At 40.6% G+C, this 19,193-nt stretch overlaps 1 protein-coding gene across 2 annotated transcripts in view; it reads left to right on the top strand.

Moving 5' to 3' along the window:
- Positions 1 to 19,193, top strand: part of LOC138947869 (dmX-like protein 2) — a 128,695-nt gene that overhangs the window by 98,018 nt on the left and 11,484 nt on the right. Inside the window, exons 53-58 of one of the 2 annotated variants that reach the window (XM_070319433.1) lie at positions 8,106 to 8,268; positions 9,428 to 9,451; positions 15,860 to 15,920; positions 16,477 to 16,607; positions 17,052 to 17,129; positions 17,842 to 17,986. In XM_070319433.1, coding sequence (XP_070175534.1) covers positions 8,106 to 8,268; positions 9,428 to 9,451; positions 15,860 to 15,920; positions 16,477 to 16,607; positions 17,052 to 17,129; positions 17,842 to 17,986 — 602 coding nt within the window. The remainder of the gene's footprint in view (positions 1 to 8,105; positions 8,269 to 9,427; positions 9,452 to 15,859; positions 15,921 to 16,476; positions 16,608 to 17,051; positions 17,130 to 17,841; positions 17,987 to 19,193) is intronic. The other variant, XM_070319443.1, reaches the window with a different exon arrangement.

Below are 19,193 nucleotides of genomic sequence, written 5' to 3'. Positions count from 1 at the left end.
ACAATACCTTCATTCACAGATGCCAAAAGCATAGAAAACTTGTGTAAACTTGGGTTTCTATAAAACTTAGCAGGAATAAACTGGCATCGCAAATCACGAAGTGCGGGGCAACAAAGCACAAAATAAAACTCATCTTCTTTACTTTCCCTGGAAAAAAGGGGCATAACAACATATCCGCATCGTATCTCTTATATCGATTAACGTGCACAAATAGTTCTGTTATTCCACCTCGGAATCTTGCCATAATAAGATAGAGAGAGAGAGAGAGAGAGAGAGAGAGAGAGAGAGAGAGAGAGAGAGAGAGAGAGAGAGAGAGAGAGAGAGAGAGAGAGAGAGAGAGAGAGAGCTTTCTGAACAAGAAAGAAACAACTGAAAAGAAATAAGACAAGAGGCGAAGCCATCAAGGCTCACGTAAGAAATCGACAAACAGTAACACAAACTCAATCACTCCGTCACACACACACACACACACACACACACACACACACACACACACACACACACACCAGGGGCGGATCAGTTCATTTTATGGGGGGGGTTTCCAAAAGTATATTGTGAAGATATGGGTGTGAAGGCGCGAAGCGCCGAGCCGACGGCGCAAAGCGCCTAGCTTGCTAGGGGGGTCCGGGGGCATGCCCCCCCGGAAAATTTTGTAAAAAAGGATGCAAAATGGTGCAATCTGGTGCATTTTGAGGATGATCATTACCAGTTTCAGGCAGCAGATTTTGTCACTGATTAATACCCCAAAAAAACACCATTTAAAAAATTTTTTTTGGCTGGGGGGGGGTTTCCGGAAACCCCTGAAACCCCCCCCCCTCGTCCGCCCCTGCACACACACACACACACACACACACACACACAGAAAGAGCATAGGTGAAACTGTGCAAGAAAGCGAGACACTAGATCTAGATCTGTCTGTCTGCATGTAGCCTACTTACAAGGACACGACTGCCAACTAGTCTCGGCGCGCTCAAAATAATAATGACCGAGACTTTCAGTACTTCCTTCGCGTGACGTCTAACCTCTTACGTCATAATGTGACGTCAATGTAATGTGACGTCTTCAAATGTTAGAGTTTCTACCACAGACATACACACGCACAGACGCACGCACGCACGCACAGACAGACAAAGTTACGATCGCATAGGCTACACTTACGTGAGCCAAATATCATCGATCGATCAAGATTCTTTAAAGTCAGCCGGTTTGGTCACAAGAATTACAGTTTTTCTTTCATGATAACTTCTTAGCTCCGTGTAATTGACAACCCATTTCAGTTTCGATGTGCTGGGACGACACCAAATTGACTAAATGCCTTAGTTACCGATTTAACCGGGAACTATTTCGTTAAACGATTTATTCCTGACATATTTTCTCAGGCTTAACTGACCATGTATTCAGTATGTATTTGTATTTGATTAAAACACACAAAAATAACGACGGTTAGGTCGTGAAAAGAGACTGACTTGAATCATGTTTGCATAACTACAGCGATCCAGCGAATATTGCCCAAGAAAATGTGATTTAATTTTAATCTATACCATTTCTGCGGTGTTTTTATGGTCATTTAAAAAGGATGTTCACAAACAAACATATTTTTTCATCCAGTTACTTTTTGCAGCACTGTCAGCCGGACAGAACAGACAGTATTTTAATATAACCGTGATATAAACACAGCCGACAGCAGCCGCGAAACGCGAGTTTCCTTGTGCGGCAGGGTGTGGCTCTTTTCCCGCGCTGGGCTGGCCGGTCTCAATTTCGCACCGCAGCGCAAAGAAGGATGACGCGTCTCTGTATACTCTATAGTCTCTGATTGTAATAGCTGGTTGGCCTTGTGGCCTCGGGTCAATGACCCATACTTTTCAGCTGAGACCAGCTGCCTGCTCTAGTTAACAGACACTGACCTTCTGACCCTGGGTCAATGAGACTGCCGCCTTTGATATCCCAGATAACTTTGCCAGGGTCATGGTAGCAGAAACATGCATATCACTAGAGAGGGAGTGTTATGTTCCTTTATATAGCAATGTTAGTATAACATGTGGATGCTTCTTTAGGCACTAATATGATACACAAGACGATATCGGCCAATATGGGACAAGGGTTAAAGCTGAGGAAAAAGTGGTGCCTTATAGCCCCGAAAATATGGTACAGAGTCTGTCCTTTATTGGGAGGTGTCCTTTATTGGGAGATGTCCTCTCATTGGAGGTGGCCTCACATTGCAGGGAACCGCTGTACATTATCTCATTGCGCTTTTTCTGTTTGATTTTATTTTGGTTTGTGTTGATGTATTCATGTGGGAGCATTGAGGGGGGAGGGAACAGCGAGGGGGTGGTGGGGGGAATCCTGCCATGCACCGCAACATTCCTGTGTTTACCACCACCCTCAGACAGTCGTTTAGCTGCTGGCTGAGTGTGTTGCCAAGTGTTCTTGTTTCCCTGCAGGCATGACATTCTTTAGCCTTTGCTGGCTCCACCTCCTTTTCTCTTCTGTTCTGTGCCCCCTGTGAAAAAATACTCCACAGGTTAGACTCAAAAAAGAAAAAGACTATCGTATCAGGTATTATGGCTAGGTCTAGGTAAAGTGCAGTGGGTGCATCTGGAATTCCGGCAGTTTGATTAGCATTTTTCCAGATCGGTGCCTGAAATCTTTCTTTTTTTTATGAAAATGGTAGTTTAGCAAGAATTGATGTGCTATTCATTACTTTTTTGTTTTTATTTTGATTCTATTTTTGGTACTGTTTTACAGTCTGAAGAAAACACAAGCACAAGTAGCCATACCCTCTCCCATTTGGTGAAGCTAACAGATTAAGGATGATACGTAAAAATGAAAAGGGCCACAGCAAGGGAGGGATGGTTGTAAGGAAAGAAAACAGGTGTTTTAATGCGAAAATCTCACTGTAGTTCTTGCATTCACCTGTGAAGCAATAATGTCATCTTGGAGGTGACGAGTTACATGCCCGAGCCATTACAGTGTTCTAGATGATGGAACGTGTAACAAAGACCTGTACGCGTATGTGTAGATAGTGCGTCACCCGTGACTCACTTTTTTTCTCCAATGTTCCAAATCATACGTTGTTTTGCTCACACCAAGACTGCAGATCTTGGCAAACGCGTGACGTAAAAACCGGTAATTACCGGTATTTTACTGGTTGAAATGAGAAAATACCGGAAAATAATTGGCTGCCGGTATAACCTACCGATTGATTTTTAGAACTACTGTTTTTTTCCCTGGTAAAACAACAAAACCAGTAGTCTGAGTTGGACTCTTACTGGTTCCAATGACCAGCCTACCATTTTTTCTGGATAGTTTTCATCATCAAAGTTTGTGTACCAGTTTGAAAAAGTATTAGCGCCATCACTGCCAGATCTTGCTATTGCTTCAGCATTTGCTTTGAGTGATTGTGCAACACACTGCAGGACACCGTCGCTGTGTGATTCAGTACCTGAGGAATCCAGCTTTTGCTTTGAGTGATTGTGCAACACACTACAGGACACCGTCGCTGTGTGATTCAGTACCTGAGGAATCCAGCTTTTCATTCCTGCCCGCCAGCCCTGCTTTTGTCTTTGATGTTTGCCGGGCCCAGGGAACGTGTTAGCATGTCAGTGGGTTAAGAGAAGAGTTTGTAGTACAGTGGAAGCCCCCTTTTAAGATCCCCCAATTTAAGACTTCCTCCCCTTTAAGACCCTGTTTTCTCAGACTTTCTCTTCATAACCTCTGTTATATTACCCCCATTTTAAGACCCCCTCCTTTTTAAGACCTGATTTTCAGATTTTTTGAGGTCTTAAAAGGGGGGTTCCACTGTACATGTACATTTCCGTGATTAGACGTTCAAAGGAAAAGGTTAGCTTAATTGCAGTTAATCCCTTGCTGTGGTGTGTGCAAGCCAGTTTCCACCAGGTTGCTGTGGGTGATTCCCATGTACTCCACGGCCGCTGGCACTGGGTTTTGCTTCAACCCTTGCAAGTTGCACCCAACCTTAACAATGTGTATAAAATATTGTAATTATGGACATGTTGATAAGCTTTTTGTTTGTCAGTGCATTTTGTTTCAAGTATTTCTTGCAAATGTCAACAGTTTTATCAGAGGTAGCTGATGTTCGGGCATCGTATCGTACGGTTACTGCACAAAATGCACATCTGAGCTCATTAATTCATTTAAACGCGTATATCGCTCACAACTGTGCAGGGAGTATATCGCTCACAACTGTGCAGGGAGTAGGTTTTTTTTTCGGACATCCAACAAAAAGAAAATACTCCACAAAGTTTTTAGACGGAAATGTTTACTCAAAGTTTTGTGGGGTAAAATTTTTGTGGTTGGAGTCAATTTTTCATACCTTGGGGAGGTTTTTTTTTCGTACAACATGTGTACTCGGAGTAAAAAAATTGTAACGAGATTTTACTCCGGAGTAAATTTTTCGTGGAGTACTTTTTTCATGTTACACCGGCTCTTCCAGAGCCTATAAACACCCTCTCAGAGTTATTTCTAAACATTGTCTGTTGCATTCACTCCGTACAACCTTTCACACCATCATCAGCTCTGTGTTATGGGCGGTAGTGCATGACAGATATCCATATGCATGTTTCACAATTACTTTGGGACAGATTGCATTGCATGTGAAACTGAGGCTGTTCCCCCCTCCCGACCCGCTTTCCTAGTTTTGTCCAAGAACATTTTACACAGGATGTACTGTACAGTGGAACCCCCCTTCTGAGACATCCAAAATCTGAGAACATTGGGTCTTAAAAATCCCCCCCGCGGGTTAGGGGGAAGAATTTACCCGATACTCAGAACAGCATGTGTTAAGAGGCGACTAACGGATTCTGTTTATCCTTTTACCCTTGTTAAGTGTTTCTTGTATAGAATATAGTCAATTTTTGTAAAGATTTTAGTCAAGCAGTATGTAATAATAATAATAATAATAAGAACATTTATATAGCGCTAAATCAAAAACTTTCGTTAAAAAGGCTTGCTCTAAGCGCTTGACATCTAAACTAAAACGTCATGCACACTCTTTACAATGATGTACAAGAACTTCATGTCACACTCTTTCATTCAGTATAGCACCATTCACACAGTTGTTATGTAAGAAATGTTAAGTCCTTTGTACTGGAAACTTGCATTCTCCCAGTAAGGTCATACATTGTACTACGTTGCAAGCCCCTGGAGCAAATTTTTGATTAGTGCTTTTGTGAACAAGAAACAATTGACAAGTGGCTCTATCCCATCTCCCCCCTTTCCCCGTCGCGATATAACCTTCGTGGTTGAAAACGACATTAAACACCAAATAAAGAAAGAAAGAATATTACAGTACAACAGTTATGAACAGAAAATCAGAAAAAAAATCAAGGTCTTAAAAAGGAGGGAGTCTTAGATTGGGGGGTCTTAAAAGGGGGGTTCCACTGTTCTTGGTGTTCCTCAAATGGCAATTGCAGCAGCCAAATCAAGGATTGATCTATGATCTGAATGTTTGATGTAGGGTAGATGTAGAGCTGTAGTCGGAACAGTTACACCAGTGTCTCAGTTTTCAAGGTCTGAAATCAGGACATTCAGGATGATTTTAGTGTTTTCAGTGCAACAGTTTCCGTTAATTCTTTTCTTGCAATACTTGTAGCATGACGTAGCCATCTCCTTGTTTTATGATTGAATAATTTGCTTGGTATTGTTAAGCATTTAAGTTTTGTGTATGTAGAATGTGTTGTATTTGTCCTGTGTTTATTTTCTACGTTCAGAAGTTGTTATTGTTACCGACGCTATAGAGAATTGTTTTGTGAGTACATGTATTGTGAAAACGCTGCCCTACACGCCACCAGGCGTGAAAGGCAGTAAGTAAGTAAGTATTGTGAAAACAAATGTGAAAAAAAGTATAGTTTTGTGCTAGATTTGTTAAAAACATTGTGTGAAGCAAAGAAAGCTGAGGAAAAGGGGAGACTACAATTCTCTTGTCGAATCGCACTGTGGCAGTGTCTGTCTCTGTCTCTCTGTTGTTGCCATGCTGTTTGTCAAACTGTCTTTCAAAATGAAAAAAGCGAACAGTTCTAACTTTGTCAGTTTGTGTACAAATAAGTGTTGTATGTAGTAAACGGATGTTTTCTTTCAGGCACTGATTGTTTGTACATGCATTTCAGCCTTCGGCAGCGTCGCTGTAGCAGTGTCGGAAATATCCCCATAATGCCACGGCAGCGAAAATATAGCGCTGTGTGCACGTGTAGTGGGGATATCGTAGTAACGCGGTGAGATTTTGCCATTCATGGCTCCCAGGTGACCTGTACTCTCTGCCAAGCTCGGTTTTGGGATTATACGACCAATTTTGGTTTCAGAAGTGTATCGTCAAAAACGGCAATGGAGTTTGCTCTCATCAAACATTGTAGCGCTCGGGTGTTCATAATTTTCACGGTTTATTTATGCAGTGAATTGTAAACTGTATTTTGCCTTTGGCTTCTCCGTTTAAGTTTGTGGTATATTTGTTGACATTTTTCTGAACAGCCAGTTATACTGTAGATGCTTCACTTTTTTCTATTTTACTGAGTAGTCATTTTTGTTTCATTATCATTTATTCACATGTACATTTTTATTAACACAAATTTCTTTTGTTTTGATTTGTTCTATCTCCTTCCTATGTCTGCAGAGGGCTTGTGGACAATAAAATGATTCAGACTTTTTTCCTTATTTTCTTTCTTCCGTGATCTCGTGTATTTTTGTAGATATATAGCTAAAATTAATGCCTTATTTTATTCTTGGTTTACGTATTTTTGATGCTGCTACCTGTTCAGGAAAAAAACACCACAAGAATATATGTAAAAAAAACACTAAAATAACAAAAGAAACAATGGCTTGTGTCAACACACAGTATACTTCCGTTTTGAGGTGATGGTTTTGGGAAGTAGAAAGGGTTTGATTGTTTTAAGTTTTGATTTGAATGTGTGTGCTCTGTCTGTCTGTCTGTCTGTCTGTATGTCTGTATGTCTTCATCTGTGGTAGGGTTTCATTTGATTTGGTCTTGTATTGTTGAAAAAGGTACAACCTTTAGAAAAAGTATAAAATATATTGTATTATTGTAAATAGCTGAGAGTTTAGTTTGTCAGTTTACTACTTGTTCTTCAGCGTCTTGTCAAAAATTCCAAAGATTTTCACGAGAAAAGATTGCAATTGTTAAATTGGTTTGTGGTGTTTTTATATCTGTAGTCTTTAATTGCTTGCTTTATTATTTGTTTTACATGAGACTTTTTGAAAGACTTGCATATCCTCTTTTAGTGTTTGTCTTTTTTCAGACCAGATCAGTTTTTCTGATGTTTTTTAAACACAGTAGGTGTCTGGCCTGTGATGTAATGAATCCCCAGTAAATCCCCTTCACAATCCATAGTTTATATGATTCATTTATTGTGTTGAGTTAATTTGTCTTTTGCATGGCATGTGTTGCTGGAAGATAAATCTTAAAGAATTAATCTTATTTTCAAAATGGAAAGGGAAAACATTGAGTGGAATGTGACCTGCAGATCAAACACGGGATGGCAGCTGCAAAACTATACTTGTATGGCAGTCTCATCATTATAGATGTGTGCAGCTGTGTATAGATCAGCTGCCAACATGTTCATGACATGGTTTGAATGCCACGCAGTATTATCGTTATATGCATGTGCAAGACTTTATTTGAAAAAGGGTGAAAATCCTCATCTTGTCAAAAAGAGGTATAATTGAGAGAAAAAAATTAAACTAATGCGTGCATGTGTATGAGAAAAGGGCCAGGTAAGTAATTGTCAACAACAACAAAATAACAAAAAAGCCCCCCTCATTCCAAAGACACACTATGCAGTGACAGATAGAGACAGACAGAGAGACAAACAGACCAAAGACACACTATGCAGTGACAGATAGAGACAGACAGAGAGACAAACAGACCAAAGACAGACAATCACACAAAGTCAAAAATAACACCAGCAAAAAACAACAAGGCAAGTTTAAATGTTCTGTTTATGCATGGGCTTAGAGTCCAGGGTGAAGCCACAGTGCTAGCGTCTGTAAGCACTGTGATCACAGTGTAATTTGTTGTACATGTACATGAATTATGCACATCTTTTAAACATTTTGCCCCACACTGTTCCTTTCAGCCCAATCAGCAACGTAACGGAGACGATGCCGGAGTTCCTGGTGATCCACACACCGCAGGACACGCCTGCGCCCCACAGCGGCTCTCAGACGCCAAACACCCCCTACCTCCCGTCGCCCGCTGGCTCCACTCAGGGTCTTCAGACTGGTCGAGGGACCAGTGTGGTGAGTGTTTGTTGAGTCTGACACCCTTCTGCACATTTGCATCTTTTTGCAAAATGGGCAGTTTGTTCTTTTTTTTTCTGAAAGTACGGTGGTACCTGCGATGAAAGGACACCATTGGGGCAAACTAAAAGTGGCCCAACATTGCAGATTTGGTAAAGATAATAGACCAAGGGATGCCTGAAGATGTCCTTTTAAGGGAGGTGTCCTCTCATCGGAGGGGCCTCACATCGCAAGTACCACTGTAACACCACATTTAGTTGTGGGTTTTTTCTCGCTCTCTCTCTTTTGTTTTTCATAACTCCTGACAAGACTTGGTAAATTGACAGGAGTGATTGACAGTTAGACAGAACTTTTTTTGTTCAAATTCATGGATTGCCAGCTTTTGTAATCCTTTCTGAGGTACTGCTTGACAGCCAGCGGGTTTTTGTCTCCCCCCCCCCCCCCCCCCCCTTTGTCAATTTGCGTTTGTTTTGTGCTTAGCCAAGAGTAACTGACGCTTCGGCCATTAAAGCATGTGGTGCGGGTCAGAGTTTGCAACATTACTAAATGTAACAAGCTTTTTAATGAAAGTGTGGAATCACAAACACGACAAACTGCTTGTCGGCTTATACTATAATACTATAATCCTCAGTCGCAACTTGAGCTGGAGGGTTATTAACACGCTTTGTAAATGACTAATGTAGACCGATGGAATATGGTGGTGCACATTGCGTGAACACCATCCCTGTGGTTTTGCTTTGAAGCTCCTAACAGAAGGCTTGCTTGAATTAATATGTTGTAGTCAGTCAGACAAAGTATTGACCAGCACATCAGCTTCATTAACTTGCTGTGTACAGGTAAACAGAAGACATACTTATACTCAAGTTCATTGACCACTCATTTGTTACTTTATACGAGTTTTACTACTGGTGTCCTTGGTCCCTTTTAACCATGCACCTCAGACCATGTACCCTCCCTCTGCTTCCCCCTCCCCCATCACACACACACTGTGACACACATACACACACACACACACACACACACACACACACACACACACACACACACACACACACACACACACTTAAGCCCTACAAAAAAGCAAGCAAACACAACTACCCCATTAACAAGAAAAAAACAATTCATCTTTAACATGTACACCCTTATTCCAAATTTTCAGCAGCCCAAACTGCCCTCAAAGATGGTAAGAACTGTTTTAAGTCTTGAATGTCTTTGGTGATTTAATTGTTTATGTATATGCCTCTGTTTGTGCGTTTTTTCTTGGCCACTTATTTTCATGATGACCCTGAAAGTGCAGCTATCATTATTTTGCCTGCATGAGAGGAGATAAACTAGGTGCTTATTCACGGGCCCTACTGTTCTTTGCTCACTTTAAACACAAAAAGTTAAATAAAATAATTTACACAATAGATTAATAAAAAATAAATAAATAAATAAAACTTACCCTTATTTCTTTATTTATACATTTACTTTTTTAGTTGGTTGTTTGTTGTATTTTTTGGCTAGATGGTTCATATTTCTCATTTTCTTTTATCTTCCCTTTACTAAACTCAATCATAGAAGGACAATTTCACAAGCTTTGATTGTCACATTATAAGAAATTTCTCTTTTCCAATATTTCCATGTACATGTCTTAACCTAATTTCCATCTGAAGGAAAGTTGTCTGAGTCCCTCATCTAATCCCCTTTGTTTTAGCCAAATCAGAAATTGTCATAATATAAAAGCATATTCATGTAATCTGGGAATTCTTTGTTCTGGCATAGCAGCTAATAAAATTATAGAAGGACTTAATAAATGCTTTTCAGTGTACATGTATTACCAGACTTACTTCCCTTCTTCTTCTGTGACCTGTATGAGGAAAAAAAGAAAACAATATAACTGGTTGTACATGTAAAATAAATATGTGGGCATTTCAGATTTTTTCTTTTGCTGTATTACAACTAAATGAAAAATATACCCCCCTATTTTTTTTTGCTTTTTGGTCACTGGTGCATTACAGTGTGCAATGTTTGTGTGTCATTTTATACTTCTGTTTGTTGTGGGAATTAATTGTTATGGTGTTAATTTGGGCCTTTTAGAATAAGGGGGTGTTAGGGCTTTTTAGAATAAGGAGGTGTTGGGGCATTTTAGAATAAGGAGGTGTTGGGGCTTTTTAGAATAAGGAGGTGTTGGGGCTTTTTAGAATAAGGACTGGTGTTGGAGCTTTTTAGAATAAGGAGGTGTTGGGACTCGGTGTCACTTGAAGTCAGTTATAAATTAACTTGCAGTTTCATAACTGCATTATTGTTTGCATCATAACAGCATAACACATACATGCATGACTTTGAGCGTAAATCATTCGATGTATACATAATCATGGACACATTTAGCAGCAATGAATTATCAACATTTAAAAAAAATAATAAGGATCAGCATATGCTTTGAACTCTTTTTTATATTTAGTCAAGTTTTGACTAAATATTTTAACATCGAGGGGGAATCGAAACGAGGGTCGTGGTGTATGTGCGTGTGTGTGTGTGTGTGTGTGTGTGTGTGTGTGTGTGTAGAGCGATTCAGACTAAACTACTGGACCGATCTTTATGAAATTTGACATGAGAGTTCCTGGGTATAAAATCCCCGAACGTTTTTTTCATTTTTTTGATAAATGTCTTTGATGACGTCATATCCGGCTTTTCGTGAAAGTTGAGGCGGCACTGTCACGCCCTCATTTTTCAACCAAATTGGTTCAAATTTTGGTCAAGTAATCTTCGACGAAGCCCGGACTTCGGTATTGCATTTCAGCGTGGTGGCTTAAAAATTAATTAATGACTTTGGTCATTAAAAATCTGAAAATTGTAAAAAAAAATAAAAATTTATAAAACGATCCAAATTTACGTTTATCTTATTCTCCATCATTTGCTGATTCCAAAAACATATAAATATGTTATATTTGGATTAAAAACAAGCTCTGAAAATTAAATATATAAAAATTATTATCAAAATTTTTTTTTCGAAATCAATTTAAAAACACTTTCATCTTATTCCTTGTCGGTTCCTGATTCCAAAAATATATAGATATGATATGTTTGGATTAAAAACACGCTCAGAAAGTTAAAACGAAGAGAGGTACAGAAAAGCGTGCTATCCTTCTCAGCGCAACGAATACCCCGCTCTTCTTGTCAATTCCACGGGCACTGCCTTTGCCACGGGCGGTGGAGTGACGATGCTACGAGTATACGGTCTTGCTGCGTTGCGTTGCGTTCAGTTTCATTCTGTGAGTTCGACAGCTACTTGACTAAATATTGTATTTTCGCCTTACGCGACTTGTTCTTTTTTCTTATCTTATCTGTAATGCCTATAAAATCACTTTTACTGGGGTGTGAAATCTGCCTGTCATTCTTGTCCCGCCAAATATATGCAAGTGACTACACTTCAGTCATTTTTCATTTAATGTCTTTGTGTTGGATGTGTTTTTTTCTTGCGGCATTTTGCTTGGGACACATACAGGTGAAAAGCTTAAGTAACATGGGTATCCAGAACCCTGCTATGTCGCATTGCATATTAGATCGCAGTCACCGGCTTATTCGATCGGTGAGTCATGAATTTGCTGTGCTGCAAAGTTCGTAGATCGACCCACTTTGAGTCGAAAAGTGAATTTGTGTGCATTTTGTTGTTTTCATTGTAATTAGTTCTTCTGTGAAACCAAATGTTTCATCTTCAGTGGGCACATGTTTTTCTTTACTGAATTGTTTTTTCTTTCCCTTTTTAGTGTTGTCTTTGGAATCGTTTTTTGTTCATCATTGGGTTTTTTCATGACTTATTCTTGCATTCTAGATCTTCTTTTCTGTCTTTCTTTCTGCCTAACGTAATCTTTCATGGCTTTCCTTCGTAAATGTAACTAAGTTCGCATATAATGATATTTTCACTCTGTTTTTGCCAGCTTGCATATGAATTACATAAAAGATATTTGTGACTGTAGTATACAGTAGTTATGAAGAATAGCATAGTGTGTAAGACTCGGAAGGCAGGTGGCAGGTATACATTTAGAGTGCTATTGTCCCTAATTTGTTTCCCAGATCAACATTGGGAAATATTACAGTGTCATAATTGCTTTATATTACAGTGTCCTATCTGACCAGGTACGGATATAACCGCTCAGACGCTTAGCTTCAGTCGCTTCCTGTAACGTCAATCTAACGCCGGCATTCCAGCGTGTTGATACACAGTTACTACAATTCTGAGTGACCTGCTGCAGCACAGCTGGTCTTGGCTAAAAAAAAGCCTTGGTCAGCATAGGTGGGGTAGAAAGTGTTTAAGGGGCGGGTCATGTAAACATCAGGCTCCAAAAAGATCAATCTTTGCAAGCCTTAGGAAGAAGACAAGGATACAGTTATTAGAATAGATGATTGTACTGCAAAGAAAAAGAATTCAGAAATGGTTGCAAGGGTTGGTATGCAAGTCTTATGTACAACGTAATTACCAATCTCAATGGTCTTCTTGTCTCTCTGCTGCGAGTGAGCCCCCCTGAGTGTTTATGTTTCAGCTATGCTTTCCCTTCTGTTGTATTTTCTGTAATTCTTGTCTGATTGAGTTTCCTTTTTGTAAATGTTATATTTGTTCAGGTAAAGTTTTGTTGTGCAGAACAGATGTTGTGTCTAGTCAGTTAGAGAGAGAGAAAGAGATGGAGAGAGATCACGAGAGAGAGATCGCGAGAGAGAGATCGCGAAAGAGAGAGATGGAGAGAGATCACGAGAGAGAGATCGCGAGAGAGAGATCGCGAGAGAGAGAGTCAAGAGAGGGGGAATCTGTGTCTCGATGTTGTTCATTATTTTAATCATTATACATCGCATTGCACATATTCCCATTAATGTATCCCCCCAAATTTCTCAGTTTAAGAGAGCATTAAGTTAGCTATTTCTGTGGTCTGAAGATACCACTGCATGAAAAGCTTGGTTTTGTACATGTGTATAGCAATGTCATTGTAAAGCGCTTAGAGCTTCCAAGTAAGCGCTCTATAAGTTTCCATTATTATTATTATTATTATTAATCAGCTGTTAGAAACAATTAAACAATCAATCAATCAATCAATGAGGCTTATATCGCGCATATTCCGTGGGTACAGTTCTAGGCGCTGTGCAGTGATGCCGTGTGAGATGAAATTTTATACGGCCAGTAGACTGCAGCCATGTCGGCGCATATTTACCTTTCACGGCCTTATTCCAAGTCACACGGGTATGGTAGACAATTATTAATTGTGCCTAAGCAATTTTGCCAGGAAAGACCCTTTTGTCAATCGTGGGATCTTTAACGTGCACACCCAATGTAGTATACACGGGGGGTGGTTCGGACACCGAAGAGAGTCTGCACACAAAGTTGACTCTGTGAAATAAATTTCCGCCGAACCTGGGATCGAACTCGCGCTGACAGCGGCCAACTGAATACAAATCCAGCGCGCTACCAACTGAGCTATTATCCCCGCCCTAACAAAATGTGCACAGTGTATGTATTACGGTTTGTATTGTTTCTCTATGATACATCTAATTCAGGTAATATTTAAAAGTACATGTACAGTGAATTGCATAACAGTGGAACCCCCCTTTTAGGACCTCCCATAATCTTAGAAAATCAGGTCCCCCCTGCGGGTTAGGGGGAAGAATTTACCCGATGCTCCCCAGCATGTCTTAAGAGGCGACTAACGGATTCTGTCTCTCCTTTTACCCTTGTTAAGTGTTTCTTGTATAGAATATAGTCAATTTTTGTAAAGATTTTAGTCAAGCAGTATGTAAGAAATGTTAAGTCCTTTGTACTGGAAACTTGCATTCTCCCAGTAAGGTAATATATTGTACTACGTTGCAAGCCCCTGGAGCAATTTTTTGCTTTTGTGAACAAGAAACAATTAACAAGTGGCTCTATCCCATCTCCCCCCCTTTCCCCGTCGCGATATAACCTTCGTGGTTGAAAACGACGTTTTAAACACCAAATAAAGAAATTAGAAAATCAGGTCTTAAAAAGGTGGAAGTCTTAAATTCAGGCTAAATGTACAGGGATAGGAAATCCAAAAAATGTAAGGTCTTAAAAGGGAGGTTCCACTGTATTAATTCTTCATTGCTGCTCATGTGCACTCTTTTAAGTTTGGTAGATGCGTCCTAATAATCCACATTTCCACAGGCTGATATTACGTCAGTCAGTTGTGTTTTTGGTTTTGTTTTTTTAAGAATTTATATTTTTTCACTTAGCATGAAACATTTGTATAGCATTAGTATATTATTTTATTTATTTTAGCACTGTTCATAAAGGCACATACGTTCCCATGAAAACAGGACTACTGATCACTATAATTACTATCTGAGATCTGCCCTGCACGATTTTTCACGGAATAACTCCACATCACTCTGCTTTATTAATAAAGACACATTGTACCAGAAAATCAACGTGCTATGATGTACTTTCTTCCTTTCTGTGCAAATTGGAAGTTGTTGGGTTTAAAACAAAACCCAAAAAACCCCATTTTTTTAAGGAATTAATTCAGAAAAGTCTAACTGGATCTTCACAGAGAGCACACTGAGGCAGTTGATTTTTGGTATATGTTTAAGTGGAGGAATGGCCTTACTCCAGTCTGGACAGATCCCAGATTGCAAGGTGAACAGTCAACACTGGAAGGAGTGTCACTGTGTCTTTAAATAATATATCTGTTCAAAGATGTTTGGAAAGGTAGACTGGTTTAATGCTCACAAATACCACGTTGAACAGCCAAGAGTAAGCAAGCAAGAGATCATGGTGGTGTTTCTTGGTAGCTTAACCAAGTATATATCACTGTGTAAAGAGTGAGTGCATGAGGCTCAGGATCTAATCAGCATCAATTAAATATATATGCAGTGGAGCAAAGGTATTACTTTTGAAATTGTAACAGACAGTCTGGTTATATTTCCATGAAGAAGATTTGTTTTTTGTTTTAATGGATTTCAACATGTGTATAATATATATATATGTATATATATATTTTTTTTTATGTTAAGAGAGGATTGTGTATGCTCTTTGTTATTTTATTTAGATCGTTTCTTGTATCAATTCTATCTATGAATATTTTCTTGCATTTAGGCTTTATGAAAGACACACCTTTTCTGCTGAATACTAGTATACTTATTTCTCTCCTTCTGTCAGTTCTTTGAATTTGGAACGCCATTAGTGATGGCATGAGGGCCCTGTGGCTCAGTGGGTAGAGCCCTGTGGCTCAGTGGGTAGAGCCCGGTAGCTCAGTGGGTAGAGCACTGGACTTGTGATCCGAGGATCACAGGTTCGAATCCGGGCCGGGACAGACACGGGTCAACTTTATGTGCAGACTCAGAGACGGTATCCATGTTCCACCCCTGTGTTACCACTGTGGCACATAAAAGACCTCTGTCATTCTGCCATAAGCACAGAGGGCTGAATACACCTGGTTAGCGCAACTCTGTTGCTGCTAGCTTTCCACTGGGAGGAAGCAACCTGAATTTCCCAGCGATGGACCAAGAAAGTAATGAAGAAGAAAAAATGAAATGAAATGAAGCATGCAATGTTTCAGGAAGAAAAATAAGATGACTAATTTCCTCTTTACTTCTTTTTTTCTCTCAGTCAATACAGCGAGCTCTTCAAGGCGTGAGAAAGATTGGTTCACACCCAACTCTGCAGTACTGTGAGTACACATTCCTTCTCTTTCACTGAATACATGGATTTCATTACTTGTGGAATGAGCAGTTAAATTCTTTGGTTTTATTTCATTTTCAAGAAGAATGGAGTTTCTAAGTTTGTAAAGGGTGATTAAAATAATTGCATGTAGTTCTTTGCTGAGGAAATCATTCACCAGAAATTTAAGTGGATCTGAAATCAAAAAACAAATAGACTGCCATTACGTTCCAAAATTCAGATTCAACATTTTTAAAAATATTTTAATATATAAAAATATATGTTATATTTTATTCTGGCCTCATTCACTTGTGTGCAGTTCCCTGCAAGCGGCTGAACATTTTTTCAGATAATTTTTGTCGAATTAGTGTTTGTCAGTGCACCTAAAAGACCGCTGGGTCGATATATTTGAACATAACGTTATGGTTTGTCAACATTCCTTTCTTGTTTTTGTTTTTTAAGTGGATCTGAGCGATATCTTTTTGCATTTGATCCACATTAAGGCTGTAACATATATATGCAGAGATCTATATATATATATTAATACTGTATTCTTGCCCTGACAGATCTGACAGGAAGTGCGGATGGCTGCGTGCGACTGTGGGAATGGGATCATCGTCAGCCAGTAACGACCTTGAGACAACCCGGCACTTTCCCCAAGGTCACCAAGGTGCTTTTCAACGCACAGGGCAACAAGGTACATATCTTGTTGTTTTCTGTCTCTGGATGATATAGAACGCATGCATATTGTGGCATGTTCTTATTTGTTTTTTCTCTTTTATGGGAAGAGAGACAGAGGCTGAAATTTAGCATGTAAAGAAAGGAACCTGATAAGAGTTGTGCATATGTCTTTGACTCTGTCCTCAGAACTGCATGTCTTTAGAACTCTACGTCTTACTGACTAGAGTACCGTGTTACGGCCTTCCTTAAGTGAGCCCAAAATTGACTTCGCAAAGACGTTGTGAAGTCTTATACTGAAAATTCAGTACCAAGGCTTCATGCGGCGAGCTTCGTGCAGTGGATTTCACGAATTCGACTTCTCCCCATTAATATCAGGATTGGATTTGCATGTTATTGTTGAGGAACCTCACAGCATGTCTTGTGTTCTTTTGCAGTGCTGTGTCAGTGACGTGTTTTGCAGTGCTGTGTCAGTGACGTGGAAGGCTCTATCTGTCTGTGGCAAGTGGGTCTGGGCAGCAACTTCAACAAACCCATCATGGTACGTCAACATGTGTGTCCCTGCTCCATCACTCATTTTCTATCCCTTTTGTCCCCTTGAAATCGGCGTATGCTGCCTGAATAGCGGGGTAAAAACGGTCATACACGTTCAAATCCACTTAGTGCCAAAACATGAGTGAACGTGGGAGTTTCAGTCCATGAACGAAGAGCAACACTGTAGCCTATGTAGTGACATATTATGTACATGTATAACACATTTACAGTATTTGAGTGTGATCTTATCATGACTGATTTTACCAATAATTTGTATGTTTCTGGTCATTAAGAAGACCAACACCCAATACTTGAAACATGAAATTGAATTACTAAGTTACTTTGCGAGTCTGAGGTACGCTTGTGATAAGAATAAGGATAAGATTTCATACAGTCCTGTGAGGTAACCCTCATGGAAATTCGGGCTGCTTTCTCCCTGGGGAAAGCCAGCTGCCGTACAGTATACGGCACTACCCTTTTTTTTCTTTCTTGCATGTGTGTATTCATGTTTTCAAACCCTGAGACTTTCGCTGTGAACTTGGGATCTTTATCGTGCGCATGTGTACACACGGGGGTAAATAAATCCCTCGCCAAACGTGGGGATCAAACCCACGTTGATAGCGAAAACTGGTTTTGAAGCCAGCGCCGCTATCGACTAAGCTATTTCCCGGCATGAGGCATGCATGATCGGCCCTCTGACTGATTGTAACTGTGTGCAGAGTTTGTCATGTCACAACAAGACGACGTCAGACTTCACCTTCGTGGGGTGCTCCAGCCTCATCGCCACTGCCGGCCACTCGTCCGAAAGTAAAAACGTCTGTCTCTGGGACACGCTGCTGCCGCCACGCTCCGCCCTGGTTCACGGTGAGCTCGTTAGTTATGAAAAAATTCCAAAAACAGATAAGACTGCCAACGTTCCAAAATTTAGGATAAAAAAAGAAGAATGGTAGGTAATTGGAATTTGCTCAGGCAGGCAGCTGTAAAAGCAAGGTAAAATGAAAATTAATAAAAATTCTCAGGGGAGAGGTATCATAATAAACATTCTCCCAATATTAAAAACACAAGAATGGTAGGTAAATGTAAGGTTTTGTTTTGTCAATAATAAACGTCTTACAAAGGGGTTCCACTGTGGTGTTTTCTTCTTCAGCGTTCGACCCATGTTTGTCGGTGATGCGTAGACACTCGGTTCTCACCTCACCCTCAAGGTCAGTGTCTTCCGTCTTCGGTAGGCCTTCGTGGGTGTGATTTTGGACTTTTCCTTGTCCTAGACAAGTTTCCTCACACGGTTATCGGCCCTCATCTGGCCGGGTTTGACTTCCGAGTGTCCTTCTCCTAGGAAAGCTGCCTATCAGGGCTGACGAGTCTTTCCAACCCGGCGCTTGTGAAAGCAGCAAAACATGGGGCATCTTCATCCGCTAAAACAGCCGTTGGGAGCTCCTCGTCCACCTGTTTTACCGTTGGGATGTGAGACTAAGGGTCCTCTTCCGCCTTCACAGCCGTTGGGAGTACACTCTCCTCGTCCGCCTGGTCAGCCGTTGGGACGTAGAGTCTTTGTAGGTAACCCATACCTGGGGGTTTGGTTCATGGGCGCCAGGGCGTGTCCACGCACCGGTGGGCCTGCATGCCGCATGTTCGGGGCCAAACCTCCTCCGCGCCCTTGCAATTCTGCCTGGGGACATAAGGCCCCCAGTTACCACCCAACACCTCGTGGAGGGTTGCTTTAAAGCTTGCATAGGACTTGTTGTGGAGAGGCTTACTGGCAGGGAGAGACTTACGCAAGGCTGCTCTCTTTTTCGCCGGTGCTGCAAGCAGCTTGGCTAGCCGGCGGTGAAGGCTGAAAGCGAGATGTGACAAGCACATGTATGTACGCCAACACGCTGCGGGCACATCACACAACCATTCGTTGGGCACTGTGGTGTATAATCTGTAAAGCGAGATCCCCCTCAGAGGGTGGCGCCCAGCAATTAAACAACATATAATTTCTGCTGTGTTAACATTTGACAAAGTTTTTCTCTCAGGAAAGGATACCTATGGTGTAGGTCCATTTTGCACTAGTCGCGGTAGTGTCCTC

Source organism: Littorina saxatilis, linkage group LG1 (genome assembly GCF_037325665.1).
Source record: "Littorina saxatilis isolate snail1 linkage group LG1, US_GU_Lsax_2.0, whole genome shotgun sequence".
Lineage (NCBI taxonomy): Eukaryota > Metazoa > Mollusca > Gastropoda > Littorinimorpha > Littorinidae > Littorina > Littorina saxatilis.
The sequence above is the reverse complement of the archived record's forward strand: the minus strand, read 5'-3'. Positions and strand labels throughout refer to the sequence as shown.